At 45.5% G+C, this 22,273-nt stretch overlaps 1 protein-coding gene across 1 annotated transcript in view; it reads right to left on the bottom strand.

The window, feature by feature from the left end:
* The window catches only part of RPRD1A (regulation of nuclear pre-mRNA domain containing 1A), a 308,972-nt gene that overhangs the window by 147,223 nt on the left and 139,476 nt on the right, over positions 1 to 22,273 (bottom strand). The window contains 2 exon segments of the mRNA XM_030204599.1: positions 10,272 to 10,369; positions 10,451 to 10,557. Coding sequence (XP_030060459.1) covers positions 10,272 to 10,369; positions 10,451 to 10,557 — 205 coding nt within the window.

Here is a 22,273-nt window from a genome sequence, read left to right as displayed (position 1 = left end):
AGATACGCTAACTGCAGTTACCACATCTTCTGGCAAAGAGTTCCAGAGATTAACCATTCATTGAATGAAAAAAATATTTCCACCTATTTAAGTATTTCCATGTACCTTCCTCGATTGTCCCCCAGTCTTTATACTTTTGGAACGAGTAAAAAATCAATTTACTTCTACTCGTTCTACACCACTTTGTAGATCTCAAATCATATCTCCGCTCATCCGACTCTTTTCCAAGCTGAAGAGCCCTAACCTCTTTAGCCTTTCCTCATACGAAAGGAGTTCCATCCTTTTTATCATTTTGGTCACTCTTCTTTGAACCTTTTCTAATTCCGCTATATTTTTTTCAGATACAGCGACCAGAACTGAATGCAAGGTGCAGTCGCACCATTGAGCGATACAAAGGCATTCTAGTATTTTCGGTCTTATTTCCTAATAATCCTAGCATCCTGTTTGCTATTTTTGGCTGCCACCCCCACACTGAGCAAAAGATTTCAGCGTATTATCTACAATGACAACTAGATCTTTTTCTTGAGCGCTGACCCCCAAAGGTGGACCCTAGCATCAGGTAACTATGATTCAAATTATTCTTTTCAATGTGCATCACCTTGCATTTGTCCACATTAAATTTCATCTGCCATTTGGATGCCCACTCTTCCAATTTCCTAAGGTCTTCCTACAATATTTCACACCTTGAATAGTTTTGTATCATCTGCAAATTTAATCACCTCACTTGTCATTCCGAATTCCATATCATTTATAAATATGTTAAATAGCACCGGTCCTGATACAGATCCCTGCAGCACTCCACTGTTCACACTCCTCCAATGAGACAAATGACCATTTAACCCTACCCTACCCTCTGTTCAATAACCAATTCCTAATCCACGCTAGAACTTTGCCTCCTATCCCATGAATCTTTAATTTTCTCAGGAGTCTCTCCAGAGGAACTTTTATCAAAAGCTTTCTGAAAATCTAGATACACTACATCAACCGGCTCACATTTATCCATATGTTTATTGATGCCTTTAAAGAAATAAAGCAAATTGGTGAGGAAGACTTCCCTTGGCTGAACCCATGCCAACTCTGTCCCATTACACCATGTTTGTCCATGTGTTCTGTAATTTTATTCTTTATAACAGTTTCCACTATTTTGCTCGGCACCAACATCAGGCTTACCGGTCTGTAATTTCCCAGATCACCCCTAGAACCCTTTTTAAAAATCGGCGTCACATTGGCCACCCACCAATCTTCAGGTACTATGGACGACTTTAATGACAGGTTACATATTACTAACAGCAGATCAGCAATTTCATGCTTGAGTTCTTTGAGTACCCTTGGATGTATGTCATCTGGGTCCAGGTGATTACTACTCTTTAATTTGTCAATTTGGCTCAGTACATCTTCCAGATTCACAGAGATTTCCTTCAGTTCCTCCACCCTCATCACCTTTGAAAACTATTTCGGTACAGGCAGAACTTTTACATCTTCAGACAGAAGAAAAGAATTCATTCAGTTTCTCTGCTATGGTCTTGTCCTCCCTGAGCACCCCCTTTTGCTCCTTCGTGATCTAACAGTCCCACTGATTCCCTCGCAGGCTTTCTGCTTCTGATATACCTAAAAAAGTTGTTACTATGAGTTTTAGCCTCAGCAGCAAGTTTCTCTTCATATTTTCTTTTAGCCTTCTTTATTAATGCTTTGCATTTGACTTGCCAGTGCTTATGTTGCTTATTTTCTTCATTTGGATCCTTTTTTTCCATTCTTTGAAGGACAATCTTTTGGCAGTAATAGCCTCTTTTACTTCACCTTTTAACCACACTGGTTGTCATTTTCTCTTCTTTCCACCTTTGCAAATACATGGATGTATCTGGACTGGGCTTCCAAGATGGTATTTTTGAATAACGTCCACGCCTGATTTAGTGTCCTAACCTTAGCAGTAGAGCTGGTAGGACTGGATGCAGGCAATAAGCACTGAGGCCTGAAAAGCCTTCCTTCCAAATGAGTCTAGCTGTGGAATGGTGGCTGAGAGTTCTATGCCTACTGAGCGCACAGCAGCTGCTCCTACAAACTGAAGCTGATAGTATAGATCAAGTTTTAAGTTTGCAAACTTCTCTTGTTATTCCCAAATGTTTGCAGACTCGTCCATCTTTATTTACCCTGAAGGTAATATGGCAAGCTATCTCTGACCTAGCTAAAGCCACAATACCCAGGGTAATTGTTCTTGCTCATAATGTCTCATCAATTCAAGCAAAGAAAGCAAACATTGATTTGGGGTCTTTAACAACACTAAGCAAGAATGTAAAGATAAGAGTTGTTTAAGCATCTATTATTAATATGAGGGGAAAAGCGGAAGTTGTTGCAAATATTTCTAGAGAAGCAAATTTGCATCCCTACCTGGGATCCCAACTCTGGAATGCTCTACCCAGATATATTCGGTCAATTAGTGAATATCTTCCCTTTAGGAAACTATTGAAAACCCATCTATTCAAACAGGTTTACCCGAATGACTTGACCTACCATAAGGAAACATAAGCAACCCATCTATTTACCAGTTCAACTAATCATTAACAACAATGACTAAGAATTATCTCCTACCAACTTTCTTACCCTCCATGCTCTTCCCAGCTTCTCCTCTACCGCTCCACCTCACCTATCCCTATCCTTTCTCTCATACCTCTTCTATCCCATTTACTCCTTGTTCATTTGTCCTATCACATACCTCCTTTGTTGATTCTGATACTACAGATTGTATTCTCTTGTTACTATGTAAGCCACATTGAGCCTGCGATGAGCGGGAAAGAGCGGGGTACAAATGTAATAAATAAATACATTTGCTAAACTTTCCCTACTCTAATAGTGTCTTTCCTCACATGTTTAAGAAACACCTCATGGAGGTATTAGAAATTCCTGAGAATAATATACCACCATGTACTAAAGTTTATTATCTACCACCAAAGAATCCCCCCAATCAAGGACAACATCCAAAGTGGAAGCTCAGGATAATTCTTCAGAGAATACTCCATAAGACTTGGATTTGGCAAATTTGTCTTTCTTTTTGAAGTCTTCTGACCAAGAAGTTACCATGGTTTCAACTTAAATAGTGACCTTGGTTTTGACTGTGGACAGAGACTGGCTCTTAAAAATGTGTTTGAAACACAGACAACAATTGTTTTACAATAAGAAAATCTGGATGTTTCCAGAGAGACTCAATGAAAACTAAAGCAATTTTTGCTGCTGCATCCTGGAGTTCAACAACTTGGGGGATCTTTCCTTCTTAAATATCCCTGTAAATGCACGGTCAAATTCTCAAAAAAAATGTTTTCTTTATTCCTTCTCAATTGTCCGCTTTTTCGCTACTAGGAGATTAGCTACTGGAGATGTAGGAGAATCTTCGATTGTAGTCACTACATAATTGGCTTATATTTAGTTACAGTTTCAGCTGAGTGTTAGTAGCTGAATGCGTATTTTCTGACTTTAGGTAGTAATTTCATGCTTTTGTTCTCCTTTAGTTAAATCTTTAATTTCCCACATTGTGGATTGTAAGGAGCAATAGAGATTTATTTCCTAAGTAGGGTTTCTTATTTCTTTAGTTTTATTTCTGATGTTGGATCTATTTCTGTATTTCTGACTTAGTGTTTAAAATTGCATTAAAAAAAAAAAAAGAAGACTGCGACTGGGGCCAAAATAACTCTAAATATTTAATGGCAAGGGAAAAAAACTTGGTATGTGAGAAAAAAAATGGGCCAAACCAGACTGGAGGTTCCAGAGATAGGGCCCCTCCCCCTCACTGTTCCCTCTAAGGTGCACGGCTGCGCACCTCTTTTTGAAATCCCACATAGTCTTGGATTGCAGCGCAGCAAGAGCAACACTACTCCACCTCCCTCCCGCCACCACCCTGGCTGCTGCTGCCTACTTCTCCAAACAAGTAGCAGCAGCGGCAAAACAGCATACTTTACTCTCATGGGGGTGCAGCCTCTGTAAGTGCAGTTGCTGATCATGCCCCTTCGATGTCCTCTTCCTGTTTGGGGCAGAGTGGCAGTCACATGTACAGAGGCTGCGGCCCCACCAGAGTGAGGTATGCTGTTTTGCCACTGCTGCTTGTTTAGAGGCAAAGCAGCAACAGCAGTAGTGGGGGTGTCGGTAGATGAGAAAGGAGGGAGATCGTGATGAAAGGGGGAGAGGAGGAGAGAGAAAGGAATATGCTGGATGGAAAGGTGAGGGGAAAAAAGGGATTTACTGATGGAAGGGGAGATAGGGGACAAAGTTGGGAGGAGACATATGAGATTCTAGATGGAAGAGGGAGAGAAAGTGGGCAGATGTAGAGGGAGGGGAACAGAGAGAAGTGAGATGATGGAGGGGGAGAAGTGAAAGGGGAGCATGCTGGATGGAATGTTGCGGGAGGAAAGAGGGAGCAGACGCTGTATGGAAGGGGAGACGCAGGATGGGAAAAGGGAGAAAAAGGGGGGCAGAAGCTGTATAGAAGGGAGACAGAATACTGGATGGAAGAGTGGTGAGACAGAGAGAGATAATGGCAGGGGGAAGTAAGAAAGACAGAGGGAGCAACGCTGTATGGAAGTGAAGGGAGAGACAGGAGGGAGATACTAATGGAAGGTGGAAGAGCGCATGGAGATGCTGTATAGAAGGGGGAAAGAAAGGAGCAGATGTTTGGAGGTAGAGACAGAAAGGAGGGAGATAATGGAAAGGGGAGATGGGGCAAACACTGTTTAGAAGGGAGGAGAGAAAAAGGGCAGTTAATGAAAGACTGGGAATAAGGTGAAGCAAAATACGAGTCAGGGTGGGGAAAGAGATGGAAAGCTGCAAGTAGACACAGTTAAAAAAAATAAAGAGGGAAATTTGAAGACTAGATAGTAAGAATGAATTAAATCTGGATAGAGGCTGAAAAATAAATTGAAGAAAAGACAAAAGGAAAAGGAGAAGAGAGAAGATTGTCAAACAGACAGGAAATCCTGGCAAGAGACTTAAGAGAAGTCAGACAAAAACAGAAACCAGAGAAGTAAATGGCCAGAAAACAAAGGTAGAAAAAAATAATTGTATTTTTAAATTAGGATAATGTAGTGTGGTACCCGTGTTTATAAAGGTTAATATAAGCAGAAAATGAAATAAATATTTTCATTTGACTAATTTAAATACATTTTTGACTAACTGTTGGAGATCAAAACTTCCTTTCTCAGGTCAGGATAAGATACTATAACAGCAGCTTTCTGTCTTGACCTGAGGAAGGTGGTTTTGGCCTCTGAAAGGTAATTGAAAGATGTTTTAAGTTAGTCCAACAAAATCGTGTTATTTTCGATTTTTCTTTTTTAATTTGTAATGTAGTGATGGGAATATATCAGTTTTGAAGTCTACATATTTGCACAGTACAGGGAGGATATGCATCATTGTTTCTCTGGTTTCACTATAGGCAGAGTCTGGCTTCTTAGGGGTTCAGTTTAATTTTTGTCTATATATTTCTGTTTTTAGTTTATAGTTACTTTATACTGGGATCTGTGTTCTGGGTTTGTTGAGGCATGTTTCTTGTACTACTCTGGCTAGTTTTCACTTATGTATATTCAGTGGTATGCTGGAGCGGGCTCTCACGGCTCGTGAAAGCAGTTTGTTACATTTTTAAGAAATTTGGGAACCTGTTAAAGTAGCCCACCCCCCCCCCCCCCCCCCCCCCCCCCCCCCCCATGGCTACTTGAACAAATGGCTCCCTCCTGAATTCTCTTTTACTTTGTGAAAGGAGATGCTGAGCTCTGCCAGCCAGGTAAATAGATTGCTGCACCCTGCTTGTTTCCAGTTCTGAGCAGCAGGCTGGGACTTCGTGTATGCGCGAGAAGTCCCAGCTTGCTGCTCAAAGCCAGAAACAAGCAGCGGGGAGTGGTGGCATTCCATTATTGGCTGATGGGGCTCGGCATCCCTGCCAGCAAAGGTATGCCTAGCATGCCCGAACGAGGGGGGGAGGAAGAGAGAAAAGCATGTGTTGCACCCCCCCCCCCAGTCCACCCCTGCTCCTTCCCCCAAAATTGCAGGGCTGACTACGCTCGGAGAGAGAGCCTGTTAAAAATTTACCAGCACACCCGTGTGTATTGATATTCTGCTACAATGTTTATGGTGCTGCCTTAGCAATGGAGGATTAATTGACTTGTCCAAGATCTCAAGGAGCAGCCGTGGGATTTGAATTCTGACTTCCTTGGTTCTCAGCCTACTGCTCTAACCATTATACATATTAGCTGTACTTAATGTTTGGTAACTCTGCAGTAAAATAAAGGCTAGCAGAGCTGAAGCCTGGTGGCTATTTGGCAACCTACCAAAATATTGATAGGTTAATCATTTTATGGTTGCCAGTAACCTCAATATTTCTGTTACAGAGCTGCAGAACATCACTGTTCATATGGCCAACAGGAAGATGCTGGACTGGAGACCTAGTGCTGACTGAGAACTAAGTGTTAAAATACCTGCATGTATTTCCGGAATACTGCTTTAATATGTTGTATTATTTGGGCATGCATTTTTTTTACATAATTCTCTAGAGTATATACAGTGTGCTTAATACCATCAGTAACAGAGCTACTAGGGAGGCAGCTGGTAGATAGTGAAGGAATCCTTCCCTATTGTCCCTTTTTTTGCTCTTACAGAATTAGCAGCTGAGTTTACAACCTCCATCTGCAGTTCTCTAGTCTAGGCCTTGACAAATTGTCATTAAACCTAAGCCAGGCCAAAAACTTAGGAACCAGCATCTAAGACATTTCTTGCTTCTCTTTTCCCACCCTTCTAACATTGTCCCCTGTGAAAATTGGGGTGGGGTGGTGGAATCTCTTCTCAGATTAGCAGTAGCTACTTTATAAATTGACTTAACTAATATTTTCCCCCTATTTTTTTGCCTATGGGCAAAGAAACTTTAGTAAATCAGTTCATTAAGATGCCTCTACTAATTAACTGTAAACTTAATTGTCTCTCTTCCCAAAGCATGCTGTCAGCTGTGTGGCAGCACCCTCTAGACAGGTGAAGCAAAAAGGCCATTGCCTCTGTTTCACCTATCACCATATGCTGGACCCCCCATCAGTTTGTTTCTCATACCCCCCCCCCCCCCCCAATAGTCTGTCATGCCCCTTGTCGCCTCAAACTGCTTTCTCTCTGTCCTGCACGGTGATCAGGCTCTGCAGATACTTGAGCTGCATGGTGCAGGAAGTTGGGGAAGTCTAGCTGTTTCAAGTCCCGTGAGACTTCACGAACCCCCTGTACCAAGTGGCTCAAAGTATATGCAGAGCCTGATTGCTGTGCAGGGCTGAGAGAAGCAGTTTGAAGCAGCACTGTAGAAGAGAAAAAATATATTAGGAGCTGGGCGCCAGGAAGACATTTCTAGGATCCATGGCAACCAAGCACTTAGGATTGGTCAAGCCCTGCTCTAGTCTCCCCAACATCATCGTGTGAGAAGCCTACCCTATTGGCTTCCATTGTAATTAGCAGAAGAAACTAAGTAGGATCAAACCAAAGGGAAGACAGTAGGGACAAAGGACTGGAGGGCAACTCTAGTCGCAGAGAAGGTAGCTGGTGATCTGGAGAAGTTTCTGTGTTCCAAAGTTAACATTTCTCTATCTGGTTGTAGGCAGAATGTAATGAACTCCCTCCAAAAAAATGTCACACTTCATTTCTGTGGGAAAAGCATTTCCAAAAGCTACAGTATACACACACTGATTTACTAACAAAGGGATTAAAGAACTGCTCCTTTCAAACTACTGTTCCCTCTCATCTCCTCTCCTGATCATAGTCACACAGAACACCCATATATACCAACACACAAACACACATGTACAAATATGTAAACCTGTCACACCTCCCCTTCCACATACACAAACCTATTTTACATGCAGAAGGGTTGAAAAGAATGCCCTGAACCATGATATGCATGCTTTCCCTAATTGTTTCACTATTCCCAACCCAACGGAAAACGGCAGTCTGTCTAGGGGCAAAATAACTCTGAAAATTTAACAGAATAGGATGAAATTTGTCTTGTGAGAAAAACCAATAAAAAAAGACAGTTCAAATATGTGACTCATTAGATCAGGGGTTCCAGAAAAATAAGCTCCTTAAAAAAAAAAAAAAGATGGCACAATATATTTCTGTGGTAAGAGTTCCAGCTTCAGTAGCATAGAAACTTACAAACAGTGAAACAGTTATGCAATTCCTAATTCACACTGCCTGTACCTGTCCTCATCTCTTAACACTACAACTGCACCACCATCCTGCAAAAACTGCTCCACCTCAAAAAAACTACCCCACCTCAAAAAACTACCCTTCTGCAATTTCCCCATCCCCCATACCACCTTCCCTGCAACTGATCCCCCACCCTCATCCCTCAAAAAAACCACCCATTCTGCAACTGCCTAGCAACCTGCAAATTGCTATCCCCCAAACTACCCCATTGCAACTGCACCATCACCTCATAAACTGTTCCCTGCAACTGTCCCCATACTAGTCTCAACTGACACATCACCCTGCAACCTGTTCCAAACCCACTAAAACTATCCCTGCAACTGCCCCCCCACCCCCGGGCTTACAAAATTCCCTAGTTGTGATGTACTGCATTTTAAATTAGTCCAATACATATAAGGGTTGTATGAAATGTAATGCCTCCACCTCCATAATTCATCAACGGATGACAGCACCGGCACGCTACCTATGTTCAATTCTCTGTTAGTGAGAATAGTGTGTGTGAAGAAGCTGTTTTGCTATTGTTTTTGAAATGGAAGCATGCACTGACCATTCTTTGGACAAGTCTCACATGAGAAAGGTTGACAAATTCATAAAGGACAATCAGAGGATCACTCCAAATATTATATTGCAACCCTGAAAATTTTAAAAGATTTAGAAGCGTTTGTATGCACAGGATGGAAATTTTGTTGCAACATGAAATGCTAGGCCTCACACAGCATGAATCACCACAGAGGCAATTGCAGAGATGGCTCTTACATTCTTACCCCATGCACACCATACAGCCCCAGACTTAGCATGATACGATTTTCATCTTTTTCCAAAATTGAAGGAGCAACTTCAGGGGCATCTGTTGGACTCAAGGGAAGAGGTGGAAAAGACTGTGAGCAACTGGCTGAAGAGACGATATGCAGTTCTTCCACAATGGCTTTCAAAAACTTGTTAATTGTTGGCAGAAACATGTGGCGAACATTTATGACTAAGTAGAAAAGTAAATACACGTAATAAAAGAGCAAGTTTCAAGCATTATTTATTACAATATCTTCATTTAAACAAAAGTTATGGAGGTAGATGCATTACTTTTCAAATAACCCTCGTACAATTCATTTCTTGTTGTTCTTTCTACTGTGAAACTTTGAATTGTTCTGCAGTCAAATTATTGGTTCCTAGTGGCCTGCCCATTACAAGAGATATTAACACACTAACAAAGGTTAGGGGACTCCTATCAGGAGATTAAGATTGGCAACTGTCTTTTCTGGATTCTACTGATATGTACATTCATGTTTGGAAGCTAGAATGCCTAACATGTCTGTCTGAGAATTTTTCAGAGTTTAAAAAACTATCTGCACATCTCCAGTCCTGTGAGTGAACCTGCACACAAATGTCTCTCCAGGGTAACTAGTAGCAGAGACTCTGGATAGGATGGGAAAGTTATGGTGGCGAAGTACTGGAAGGTGGCTCCAGTCACTTACAAAGAAGTGATGAGGTGTAGAAATTAAGTTTCACCATGATGTGGGGGATTGAATTGCTTATCCCATTTGGGGGGCAGCTTCATTTCTATTTCAACAGCTGCACCATACAAACTCTGATTCACAGTAAAACAGCAATTAAGGAATTACACCTTTCAATTAATCCTTTCCGCTCATCTTTTCTCCAGATCACTTACATATACACAGAGACAAAAAGAGACTAGAGATGTGTGCACAATACACACACACACACACACACACACACAGGAGATGGAAAGAATTTCCCCATTTGTTTCCAGCATATATGGCATTGCGAAAAAAAGGTAATAAAATAGATTTAGTCTAGAAGCAAACAATTTTGATCTCCAAGTACAACAATATTCCAACTTCTTGTTAAGAACATGAACATCTGCCCATCCCACTAACTTTCTTATATGAACTCTAAGGAAACTTATCTTGTTTTATTTGTATGTCTTAAGACAACTGTAAGCACTAAGAAGCAAAGGCTATCTGTATAGTGTTGTATACATCTAATATGCACAATACAAATCATATAACCTAGAAAAGCATACACAGGAACCTGTTCAAACTCAATACCTGGGGAGGTTCACCTGGGGAGCTTCGAGCCGAACAGTCATCATCTTCCTCAATTTTGACTTGTTCATATGTGCGCTTTTTTGCTCTCTTTTCGCCAACTTCAGTAAGAGAGAAAAGAATGAATTAAGAATGAGAATCAAGTACAATTTAAAGCTAACAGAACAGCACAAAATACTTACACAGAGCCTGCCTCAGCTGTTCCAGCACATCACTTTCATAAACTGCCCTTTCTTCCCAAATAGAAAGCACTCTGCCAAGATGTTTTTTACAATTCTCATCAGTCTCACTGTAAAGAAAATAAGAATTCCAGTATGAAATCATTTACTTAATCATGAAGACAGAAGCTTACAAGTCACATAGATGAGGTATGTCAATCAACATTAAAACAGAATACTTTTCCAGGATTTGAATACCCCCAAAGCATCTCCGGAGTTTCTGAGGCTGCACATCTTGCCTCAATTTTCTAAGTAAAAAAAGTAAGCTAAAGGACGTGGGATTTGTAAACTGTTGCCTTCAGAAAACAGTTATTACAGGTAAGCAACTGTTTCTGAAAAAAAAAAAACAGGTAGTTCATTGAAGTTACACAAAAGGATTTCACAGCTAAAGGTTTTCTTCAAACCAAAAATGGAGGATAGAACTAACAATGAACAAGGTGAATTTATTTTTTTAACAGATATTTTATTGAAAATTTTCAATAATAGAACATTACACAAAGGAGGAAAAGAACAAGGAATCAATTCCTCAAAGGAGGAAAAGAGAGAAAAATAAACCAGTAGTCAAAACACTGCACCAATCAGCTTAATAATGCAATCAAAGAACAAAATATCATAAAAAAAGAAAAAAAATGAATATTCCATAGTATAGTTAGTGACCTACAGTCAAGAAATCTTACTTTGTAAATAAACACTAGACCGCCACCTCTCCCTCGACAATCACACCACATCCACCACAAAGAAAATGTTCACAATGATGTGGATATTGAAACACGTAAAACCATATCTACCCCAGAAAACATTCCAGAATTTATTGCAATCCACGGTACTTACCCATGCTGATTATTGCAACAGTATTTTCTTAGGCTGCAAAGCCTATATCCTAAAAAAACCTCAGACCGCCCAAAATACAGCAGCAAGACTCATCTTTGGCAGATCACGTTTTGAGAGTGCAACTCTTCTCCGTGCAAGACTGCACTGGCTCCCAATCAAAGAACGTATCAATTTCAAAGCCCAGACTTTAATCCACAAGATAATACACGGAGAATCTCCGAACTATATGATAAATCTGGTCGACCTTCCAGCAAGAAACATGTCTGTATCCTCACGAAAGTACCTCAACCTGCACTACCCCAGCTGTAAAGGTCTCAAGTACAAAACTTATTATGGATCCAATTTCTCCTTCCTGGGCAGCCGTCTATGGAACGCTCTCCCTAGACCTATCCGAGCAATCCATGACCACCTACCATTTAGAAAAGCACTAAAAACCCATTTATTCAAACAAGCCTACCCAAAAGACCCATATTAATCTCTTGAACCCATCTACCTTACATATACTGAAGAGAAAACGACATTGACCCAGATTCTATCTCCCACCTTACCTTCCTCTCTCTATCACCTGTCTCTACCTACCTATCCATCCTATTACTACCCATCCATCCTATTATTATGTTATATTTAATTTCCTACTTTACATAACAAAATTCTGTGTTATCTATTACTATGTAAGCCGAATTGAGCCTGCTTTTAGTGGGAAAGTGCGGGATACAAATATAATAAATAAACATCAACAGGAGACCATAATTTCTTCTTAATGTGAGGTATACCATACTTCTCTGCCAAAGTCATTTCCAGCTTTTGATGCTGCAGAACCGAGTTTCACCAAAAATGTACGTTCAGCAATTTAGCTGACTTCCAATTAGCCAATATTATAGACAGTGCTATAGTGAGAAGAGCATCAAAAAGTCTAGTATGATTAGCAGACAAAGTTACATGAGGAGAATGTGATTTAAATACCACAAAGCGAATGCTACATACCTGTAGAAGGTATTCTCCGAGGACAGCAGGCTGATTGTTCTCACTGATGGGTGACGTCCACGGCAGCCCCTCCAATCGGAACACTTTCTAGCAAAGTCCTTTGCTAGTCCTCGCGCGCCGATGCACACCGCGCATGCGCGGCCGTCTTCCCGCCCGAACCGGCTCGTGCCGGCCAGTCTCATATGTAGCAAGACAAAGAGAAGGGAAGACACAACTCCAACGGGGAGGCGGGCGGGTTTGTGAGAACAATCAGCCTGCTGTCCTCGGAGAATACCTTCTACAGGTATGTAGCATTCGCTTTCTCCGAGGACAAGCAGGCTGCTTGTTCTCACTGATGGGGTATCCCTAGCCCCCAGGCTCACTCAAAACAACAACCATGGTCAATTGGGCCTCGCAACGGCGAGGACATAACTGAGATTGACCTAAAAAATTTACCAACTAACTGAGAGTGCAGCCTGGAACAGAACAAACATGGGCCTAGGGGGGTGGAGTTGGATTCTAAACCCCAAACAGATTCTGAAGCACTGACTGCCCGAACCGACTGTCGCGTCGGGTATCCTGCTGCAGGCAGTAATGAGATGTGAATGTGTGGACAGATGACCACGTCGCAGCTTTGCAAATCTCTTCAATAGTGGCTGACTTCAAGTGGGCTACCGACGCTGCCATGGCTCTAACATTATGAGCCGTGACATGACCCTCAAGAGCCAGCCCAGCCTGGGCGTAAGTGAAGGAAATGCAATCTGCTAGCCAATTGGATATGGTGCGTTTCCCTACAGCCACTCCCCTCCTGTTGGGATCAAAAGAAACAAACAATTGGGCGGACTGTCTGTTGGGCTGTGTCCGCTCCAGATAGAAGGCCAATGCTCTTTTGCAGTCCAATGTGTGCAGCTGACGTTCAGCAGGGCAGGAATGAGGACGGGGAAAGAATGTTGGCAAGACAATTGACTGGTTCAGATGGAACTCCGACACAACCTTTGGCAAGAACTTAAGGTGACTGCGGAGGACTACTCTGTTATGATGAAATTTGGTGTAAGGGGCCTGGGCTACCAGGGCCTGAAGCTCACTGACTCTACGAGCTGAAGTAACTGCCACCAAGAAAATGACCTTCCAGGTCAAGTACTTCAGATGGCAGGAATCCAGTGGCTCAAAAGGAGGTTTCATCAGCTGGGTGAGAACGACATTGAGATCCCATGACACTGTAGGAGGCTTGACAGGGGGCTTTGACAAAAGCAAACCTCTCATGAAGCGAACAACTAAAGGCTGTCCTGAGATCGGCTTACCTTCCACACGGTAATGGTATGCACTGATTGCACTAAGGTGAACCCTTACAGAGTTGGTCTTGAGACCGGACTCAGACAAGTGCAGAAGGTATTCAAGCAGGGTCTGTGTAAGACAAGAATGAGGATCTAGGGCCTTGCTGTCACACCAGACGGCAAACCTCCTCCATAGAAAGAAGTAACTCCTCTTAGTGGAATCTTTCCTGGAAGGAAGCAAGATGCGGGAGACACCCTCTGACAGACCCAAAGAGGCAAAGTCTACGCTCTCAACATCCAGGCCGTGAGAGCCAGGGACCGGAGGTTGGGATGCAGAAGCGCCCCTTCATCCTGCGTGATGAGGGTCGGAAAACACTCCAATCTCCACGGTTCTTCGGAGGACAACTCCAGAAGAAGAGGGAACCAGATCTGACGCGACCAAAAAGGAGCAATCAGAATCATGGTGCCTTGGTCTTGCTTGAGTTTCAACAAAGTCTTCCCCACCAGAGGTATGGGAGGATAAGCATACAGCAGACCCTCCCCCCAGTCCAGGAGGAAGGCATCCGATGCCAGTCTGCCGTGGGCCTGAAGCCTGGAACAGAACTGAGGTACTTTGTGGTTGGCTCGAGATGCGAAGAGGTCTACCAAGGGGGTGCCCCACACCTGGAAGATCTGTCGCACTACACGGGAATTGAGCGACCACTCGTGAGGTTGCATAATCCTGCTCAATCTGTCGGCCAGACTGCTGTTTACGCCTGCCAGATATGTGGCTTGGAGCACCATGCCGTGACGGCGAGCCCAGAGCCACATGCTGATGGCTTCCTGACACAGGGGGCGAGATCCGGTGCCCCCCTGCTTGTTGACGTAGTACATGGCAACCTGGCTGTCTGTCTGAAATTGGATAATTTGGTGGGTCAGCCGATCTCTGAAAGCCTTCAGAGCGTTCCAGATCGCTCGTAACTCCAGAAGATTGATCTGCAGATCGCGTTCCTGGAGGGACCAGCTTCCTTGGGTGTGAAGCCCATCGACATGAGCTCCCCATCCCAGGAGAGACGCATCCGTGGTCAGCACTTTTTGTGGCTGAGGAATTTGGAAAGGACGTCCCAGAGTCAAATTGGACCAAATTGTCCACCAATACAGGGATTCGAGAAAACTCGTGGACAGGTGGATCACGTCTTCTAGATCCCCAGCAGCCTGAAACCACTGGGAAGCTAGGGTCCATTGAGCAGATCTCATGTGAAGGCGGGCCATGGGAGTCACATGAACTGTGGAGGCCATGTGGCCCAGCAATCTCAACATCTGCCGAGCTGTGATCTGCTGGGACGCTCGCACCCGCGAGACGAGGGACAAGTTGTTGGCTCTCGCCTCTGGGAGATAGGCGCGAGCCGTCCGAGAATCCAGCAGAGCTCCTATGAATTCGAGTTTCTGCACTGGGAGAAGATGGGACTTTGGGTAATTTATCACAAAGCCCAGTAGCTCCTGCCTCGGATGTGTTCTTCACCAGCCAATCGTCGAGATATGGGAACACGTGTACCCCCAGTCTGCAAAGTGCCGCTGCTACTACAGCCAAGCACTTGGTGAACACTCTGGGCGCAGAGGCGAGCCCAAAGGGTAGCACACAGTACTGGAAGTGACGTGTGCCCAGCTGAAATCGCAAATACTGTCTGTGAGCTGGCAGTATCGGGATGTGCGTGTAGGCGTCCTTCAAGTCCAGAGAGCATAGCCAATCGTTTTCCTGAATCATGGGGAGAAGGGTGCCCAGGGAAAGCATCCTGAACTTTTCTTTGAACAGATATTTGTTCAGGGCCCTTAGGTCTAGGATGGGACGCATCCCCCCGGTTTTCTTTTCCACAAGGAAGTACCTGGAATAGAATCCCAGCCCTTCTTGCCCGGATGGCACGGGCTCGACCGCATTGGCGCTGAGAAGGGCGGAGAGTTCCTCTGCAAGTACCTGCTTGTGCTGGAAGCTGTAAGACTGAGCTCCCGGTGGACAATTTGGAGGTTTTGAGGCCAAATTGAGGGTGTATCCTTGCCGGACTATTTGGAGAACCCACTGATTGGAGGTTATGAGAGGCCACCTTTGGTGAAAAGCTTTCAACCTCCCTCCGACTGGCAGGTCGCCCGGCACTGACACTTGGATGTCGGCTATGCTCTGCTGGAGCCAGTCAAAAGCTCGTCCCTTGCTTTTGCTGGGGAGCCGAGGGGCCTTGCTGAGTCGCACGCTGCTGACGAGAGCGAGCGCGCTGGGGCTTAGCCTGGGCCGCAGGCTGTCGAGAAGGAGGATTGTACCTACGCTTGCCAGAAGCGTAGGGAACAGTCTTCCTTCCCCCGAAAAATCTTCTACCTGTAGAGGTAGAGGCTGAAGGCTGCCGGCGGGAGAACTTGTCGAATGCGGTGTCCCGCTGGTGGAGCTGCTCTACCACCTGCTCGACTTTTTCTCCAAAAATATTATCCGCATGGCAAGGCGAGTCCGCAATCCGCTGCTGGATTCTATTCTCCAGGTCGGAGGCACGCAGCCATGAGAGTCTGCGCATCACCACACCTTGAGCAGCGGCCCTGGACGCAACATCAAAGGTGTCATACACCCCTCTGGCCAGGAATTTTCTGCACGCCTTCAGCTGCCTGATCACCTCCTGAAAAGGCCTGGCTTGCTCAGGGGGGAGCTTGTCCACCAAGCCCGCCAACTGCCGCACATTGTTCCGCATGTGTATGCTCGTGTAGAGCTGGTAGGACTGAATCTTGGCCACGAGCATAGAAGAATGGTAGGCCTTCCTCCCAAAGGAGTCCAAGGTTCTAGAGTCCTTGCCCGGGGGCGCCGAAGCATGTTCTCTAGAACTCTTGGCCTTCTTTAGGGCCAAATCCACAACTCCAGAGTCATGAGGCAACTGAGTGCGCATCAGCTCTGGGTCCCCATGGATCCGGTACTGGGACTCGATCTTCTTGGGAATGTGGGGATTACTTAGAGGCTTGGTCCAGTTCGCCAGCAATGTCTTTTTGAGGACATGATGCATGGGTACTGTGGACGCTTCCTTAGGTGGAGAAGGATAGTCCAGGAGCTCAAACATTTCAGCCCTGGGCTCGTCCTCCACAACCACCGGGAAGGGGATGGCCATAGACATCTCCCGGACAAAGGAAGCGAAAGACAGGCTCTCAGGAGGAGAAAGCTGTCTTTCAGGAGAGGGAGTGGGATCGGAAGAAAGACCCTCAGACTCCTCGTCAGAGAAATATCTGATGTCTTCTTCCTCTTCCCACGAGGCCTCACCATCGGTGTCAGACACAAGTTCACGGACCTGTGTCTGCAACCGTGCCCGGCTCGACTCCGTGGAACCACGGCCACGGCGGGAGCGTCGAGAGGTAGACTCCCTCGCCCGCACCGGCGAAGCTCCCTCCGCCGACGTAGTCGGGGAGCCTTCCTGGGAGGCTACCGCAGCCGGTACCGCAAGCGGCACCGATGTCGGAGACCTCGCCCCGGACAATGGGCCAGCCGGCGCCTCGCTCGACGGTACCGGTGGCGCAAGCACCCCCGGTACTGGAGGGGAAGGGCGCAACAGCTCCCCCAGGATCTCTGGGAGAACGGCCCGGAGGCTCTCGTGCAGAGCGGCTGTAGAAAAAGACATGGAAGCCGATGCAGGAGTCGATGTCAGAACCTGTACCGGGCGTGGAGGCTGTTCCGGGCTGTCCAAAGGGGAGCGCATCGACACCTCTTGAACAGAGGGCGAGCGGTCCTCTCGGTGCCGATGCTTACTGGGTGCCGACTCCCTCGGCGACCCAGAGCTCTCGGTGCCGACACGGGAAGGGGACCGGTGACGATGCTTCTTCGATTTTTTGGAGCGAAGCACGTCACCGGAGCTTCCCGGCACCGACGAGGAGGACGTAGAATCCAGCCGTCTCTTCCTCGGGGCCGAGGCCGAAGAGGGTCGTCTCGGGGGGGCTGTACCGCAGGAGCCCTCAGGGTAGGGGGAGACCCACCCGAAGGCTCACCGCCACCAGCAGGGGAATGGACAGCCCTCACCTGCACTCCAGACGAAGCACCTCCGTCCGACGACATCAGCAGACGAGGAGGTCTCGATACCACCGACACCGACGCAGCCTTCCGATGTCGCCCCGATGCAGAGGGCCGATGCCTCGATGCACTCGATGCAATCGGGGGCGAGGATGAAGGTCCGGGCGCCGACGACGTCGAGGCAGTCGATACTCCCGGTGCCGACGAAGAGCCCGAGAACAAAATGTTCCACTGGGCTAACCTCGCTACCTGAGTCCGCTTTTGTAAAAGGGAACACAGACTACAGGCCTGAGGTCGGTGCCCAGCCCCAGACACTGAAGACACGACGCGTGCCTGTCAGTGAGCGAGATTACCCGGGCGCACTGGGTGCACTTCTTGAAGCCGCTGGAAGACTTCGATGTCATGGCCGGAAAAATCGCGCCGGCGAGATCAAAACTCGAAATGGCGAAAATGGCACCACAAAAATAGGGAGAAGAAAAACTTCGACCGAGGCCTAAATAGGGCCTACCCCGACGACAAAAGAAAACTTACCGGGGCAAAAAACTTGAAGTACGGGAAGGGAGAAAACCAAGAGGCCTCCTCCCGACACACTTTTTTTTTTTTTTTTTTTTAAAGAACAAAGTCGATAAACGACGCACGAGGTCAACTTTTTGGGGCACGAACGGCGAAACACGACCGTACCGAGCGCGGACAAAAGAAGACTGGCCGGCACGAGCCGGTTCGGGCGGGAAGATGGCCGTGCATGTGCGGTGCGCATCGGCGCGCGAGGACTAGCAAAGGACTTTGCTAGAAAGTGTTCCGATTGGAGGGGCTGCCGTGGACGTCACCCATCAGTGAGAACAAGCAGCCTGCTTGTCCTCGGAGAATAAAGAGATATCATTATTTAAATGAAAAATAGCTTGAATAATAGTCCATATCTGTGTCCAAAAAGAGCAAACAAAACTACATTCAAATATCATATGCATCAGAGTTCCCTGAGTAATACCACAGTGCCAACATTTGTTGCTATTAGATAGTCCCGCTTTGTTCAGCTTATTTGGGGTCCAAGTAGTTGTCTGATAAAAAAAAGTAGAGTGATTGTTGTGATGAAGCCGAAGCTAATGGTCTCATTGTATGCAACCAAAATGAGTTCCAAACTTTACAGTTAAAACATGACAACTACTACTCAACATTTCTAAAGCACTACTAGGGTTACGCAGCGCTGTACAATTTAACATAAAAGGACAGTCCCTGCTCAAAGAGCTTACAATCTAAAGGACAAATGAATAGTCAGTTCAATAGGGGCAGTCAAATTGGGGCAGTCTGGATATCCTGAAGGTAAGAGTTAGGTGCCGAAGGCAGCATTGAAGAGGTGGGCTTTAAGCAAAGACTTGAAGATGGGCAGGGAGGGGGCTTGACGTAAGGGCTCAGGAAGGTTGTTCCAGGCATAGGGTGAGGCGAGGCAGAATGGGTGGAGCCTGGAGTTGGCAGTGGTGGAGAAGGATACTGAGAGGAGGGATTTGTCCTGTGAACGGAGGTTTCGGGTGGGAACATAAGGGGAGATGAGGGTAGAGAGGTAGTGAGGGGCAGCAGACTGAGTACATTTGTAGGTAAGAAGGAGAAGCTTGAACTGAATGCGGTATCGGATTGGAAGCCAGTGAAGTGACCTGAGAAGAGGGGTGATATGAGTATATCGGTTCTGGCGGAATATAAGATGTGCAGCAGAGTTCTGAACAGACCAACATCTGTTTCCCATACTGAACAAAGAGATGAGTTGTGTGGCAATATTGTAGATAGAATAAGTTTATAGAGGGCAGAGGCCGCATGTCCATTGTTAATCAGTGTTCTAGCAAGAGAATATACGGATGGTTCCTTAAAAGAGTATTTTTGATGAAAGACAACTCCAGCAAAGCAGTGTTGAAGTTGTATCCAATTATAGGCATTTGTTGAGTCTAGGTGGTGTCTTTGTTGCAAAAGCTCAGAGTCTGTTCAAAATAATAAAAATGGGACACAAGTGGTCTCGGATTGGGCTCTTAACCTCAGAGAGACCTGGTAAACAGAATGCTCAAGACTGCTATCACATCTGGAATCTGCTTTGGTAGAGTATGATGTAAATGTGTGCAGTGAAGTACACACCACAACTCTACATATGTTCCAGGAGGCAGATTTTTGATGGTTTACCAATGCTGACATAGCCTTTGACATGCCTACACATGTTTTCTTGGAGGAGTAGCCTAGTGGTTAGTGCAGAGGACTGTGATCCTGGGGAACTGGATTTGATTCCCACTGTAGCTTCTTGTGACTGTGGGCAAGTCACTTAACACTCCATTGCCCCAGCTACAAAATAAGTACCTGTATATATGTAAACCACTTTGAATGTAGTTGCAAAAAACCACAGAAAGGCGATATATCAAGTCCCATTTCCCTTTAAAAACATGCCACACTCCACTCACATTTAAGGCAAAAAAAAAATCACACACATACACACAGGTAGACCCTTTTAAGGGCCAATTAGATCAAAGTACAAGGTAACAGCTCTCCTATAAATTTATGGTGTGCAGGGCTTCCTATGAGATCGCACTGATACCTATAAGCTATTCAAGCATATTGTGTGGGATGGAAAAAGATCCAGGGCCTTACCCAGGGCTGGCATGCAGGGAGGTGACAAACAGGGCAGTTCACCTTCTACATCTACCTTACATCGAGTTTCTGTTCACAGGAAAGTAAAAGGTAACAGCTCTCCTATAAACTTATGGTGTGCAGGGCTTCCTATGAGATCGCACTGATATCTATATAAGCCATTGAAGCATATTGTGTGGGATAAGAAAAGATCCAGGTCTTACCCTGGGCCGGCATGCGGGGAGGGGACAAACAGGACAGCTCACCTTCTCCATCTACCTTAACATTGAGTTTGTTCACAGGAGGTTGCTGGCACCTGCGCCAATACTGTTCCTCTGCCATGTTCTGCCCCCCTATGATGCAACTTCCTGTTTCCACTCGGGCAGAACACGGCAGACGGATAGCACTGGAGCAGCCGCAGGTAGCATATCAGAATTGCTGCTGTGCCAGCAATCTCCTGTGAACAGAAATGTGATGTAAGGTAGACGGAGGTGGTGAAAGGGAGACCAGATTGGGATGATAAGAAGAGATGGCAGAGCATGGGAGACCCCTGGAGCTGTTTTAAAGTAAATGGGGAGAGGGAGGGGAAGAAAGAAGTGATGGGCCCAGGAACAAAGAGGAGGGAGGGGGAGAGAGATGGCAGACAATGGAATGGAGGAAGGGAAGAGAAGAAAAATACATTGGACTTGGGGGTGATGGGGCGAGAGATGCTGAACAATGAGTGGGCGGGAACAGCAGAAAGAGAGGGAGCAATGCTGGACCATGGGAGGGGGAGAAGACGGAAGAGATATGGGACAGGAAGATGATGGGGGATGGAGAAAAAGGGACAAGATGTCAAAGTCATGAGGGAGGAGAGTAGATACTGGTCTACAATACTGGCAGGAGTAAGAGGGAGGGGAAATACTGGAACCATGTGGACGAAGCCAAGAGAGGGTGGTTAGTGAACACAGAGGGAACAATGTGGTAATGGGGTGTAAATGAGATGGAAGGGAATAGCAGGCTAGGGAAGGAGTGAGATGGGAAATGGGACAACTAGTGAATGAGAGAAGATGATGGAAAATTGATAGCTGAAAAGTTAAAAAGAAAAGAAGTGTGAAAAAAGATGGAGGTGAAAAAGGCAGAAAGAGCTGAAAGGAGCAGATCAATGTGTCAGAGACAGGTGTAGTGAGGGAATAGGACAAGACAGGTGAGAGGAGAAAAGGACAAATGGACAGTACCCATCAAAGAGAATTAGCAGAAGACAGGCATGAAAGCAGAAGAGAGAAACTGGGACCAACATGATGAAAAAAATAAAATGTCCAGAAAGCAAATGTGGAAAAAAAGTTTTACTTTGAATTCATTAACATGAATATGTTAACTTTGGGATATGAATATCTCAGATGTCTTTGTATTGTGTTCAGTGGCATAACCAGATGGTTGATTTTTTTTTTTTTTGGGGGGGGGGGGGGGGCGGTGCAGGGTTGAACCAGAAAGTGGGTGGACACCAAATTTTCTCCCTGCCCTCACCTGAATATAAATACCTGATCTGGCAGGGATTTCCAGGTCCCTCCAGGTAAAGATTTCCTCTTCCTTTGCCACTCCGGCAGCCAGAACTGTCCAAGCTCTGAAGCCAGTGGCAGTGTACCTGAGATGCTGCCACTGCTGGCCCACCCTTGTGCATGCGAAAACTGAGAATGCATAGGGGAGGACCACCTGTGGCTTGAGAAAACAGCTGTACCACAGAAATCCGCAGAAGCGGAGAACTCTATGATTCCACGAGGATGCACAGACAACAGAAAAAAGTGGGTGATGGACCACGGGTTCCAGAGACAAGGGAGACAATCTTAAGTTCAAAAGATTTATTGATAAAAGACTCGACACAATGTTGTGTTTCGGCCACAAGGCCTGCTTCAGGAGTCTTAATTTTAAAAAAAAGTTGAACTTCAGAATTCCAGATGTGAAGTACTTCCAAGTAGATCAGGTAAAAGTCGCTGAAACACAGCATTGTGTCGAGTCTTTTATCAATAAATTTTCAACTTAAGATTGTCTCTCTTGTCTCTGGAACCCATGGTCCATCACCCACTTTTTTCTGTTGTTTGAGAAAACACCTGCCAGCTGCAGAGCTTGGAGAGCTATGGC

This window comes from Microcaecilia unicolor, chromosome 1 (assembly GCF_901765095.1).
Source record: "Microcaecilia unicolor chromosome 1, aMicUni1.1, whole genome shotgun sequence".
In the NCBI taxonomy this organism is placed as follows: Eukaryota; Metazoa; Chordata; class Amphibia; order Gymnophiona; family Siphonopidae; genus Microcaecilia; species Microcaecilia unicolor.
The sequence above is the reverse complement of the archived record's forward strand: the minus strand, read 5'-3'. Positions and strand labels throughout refer to the sequence as shown.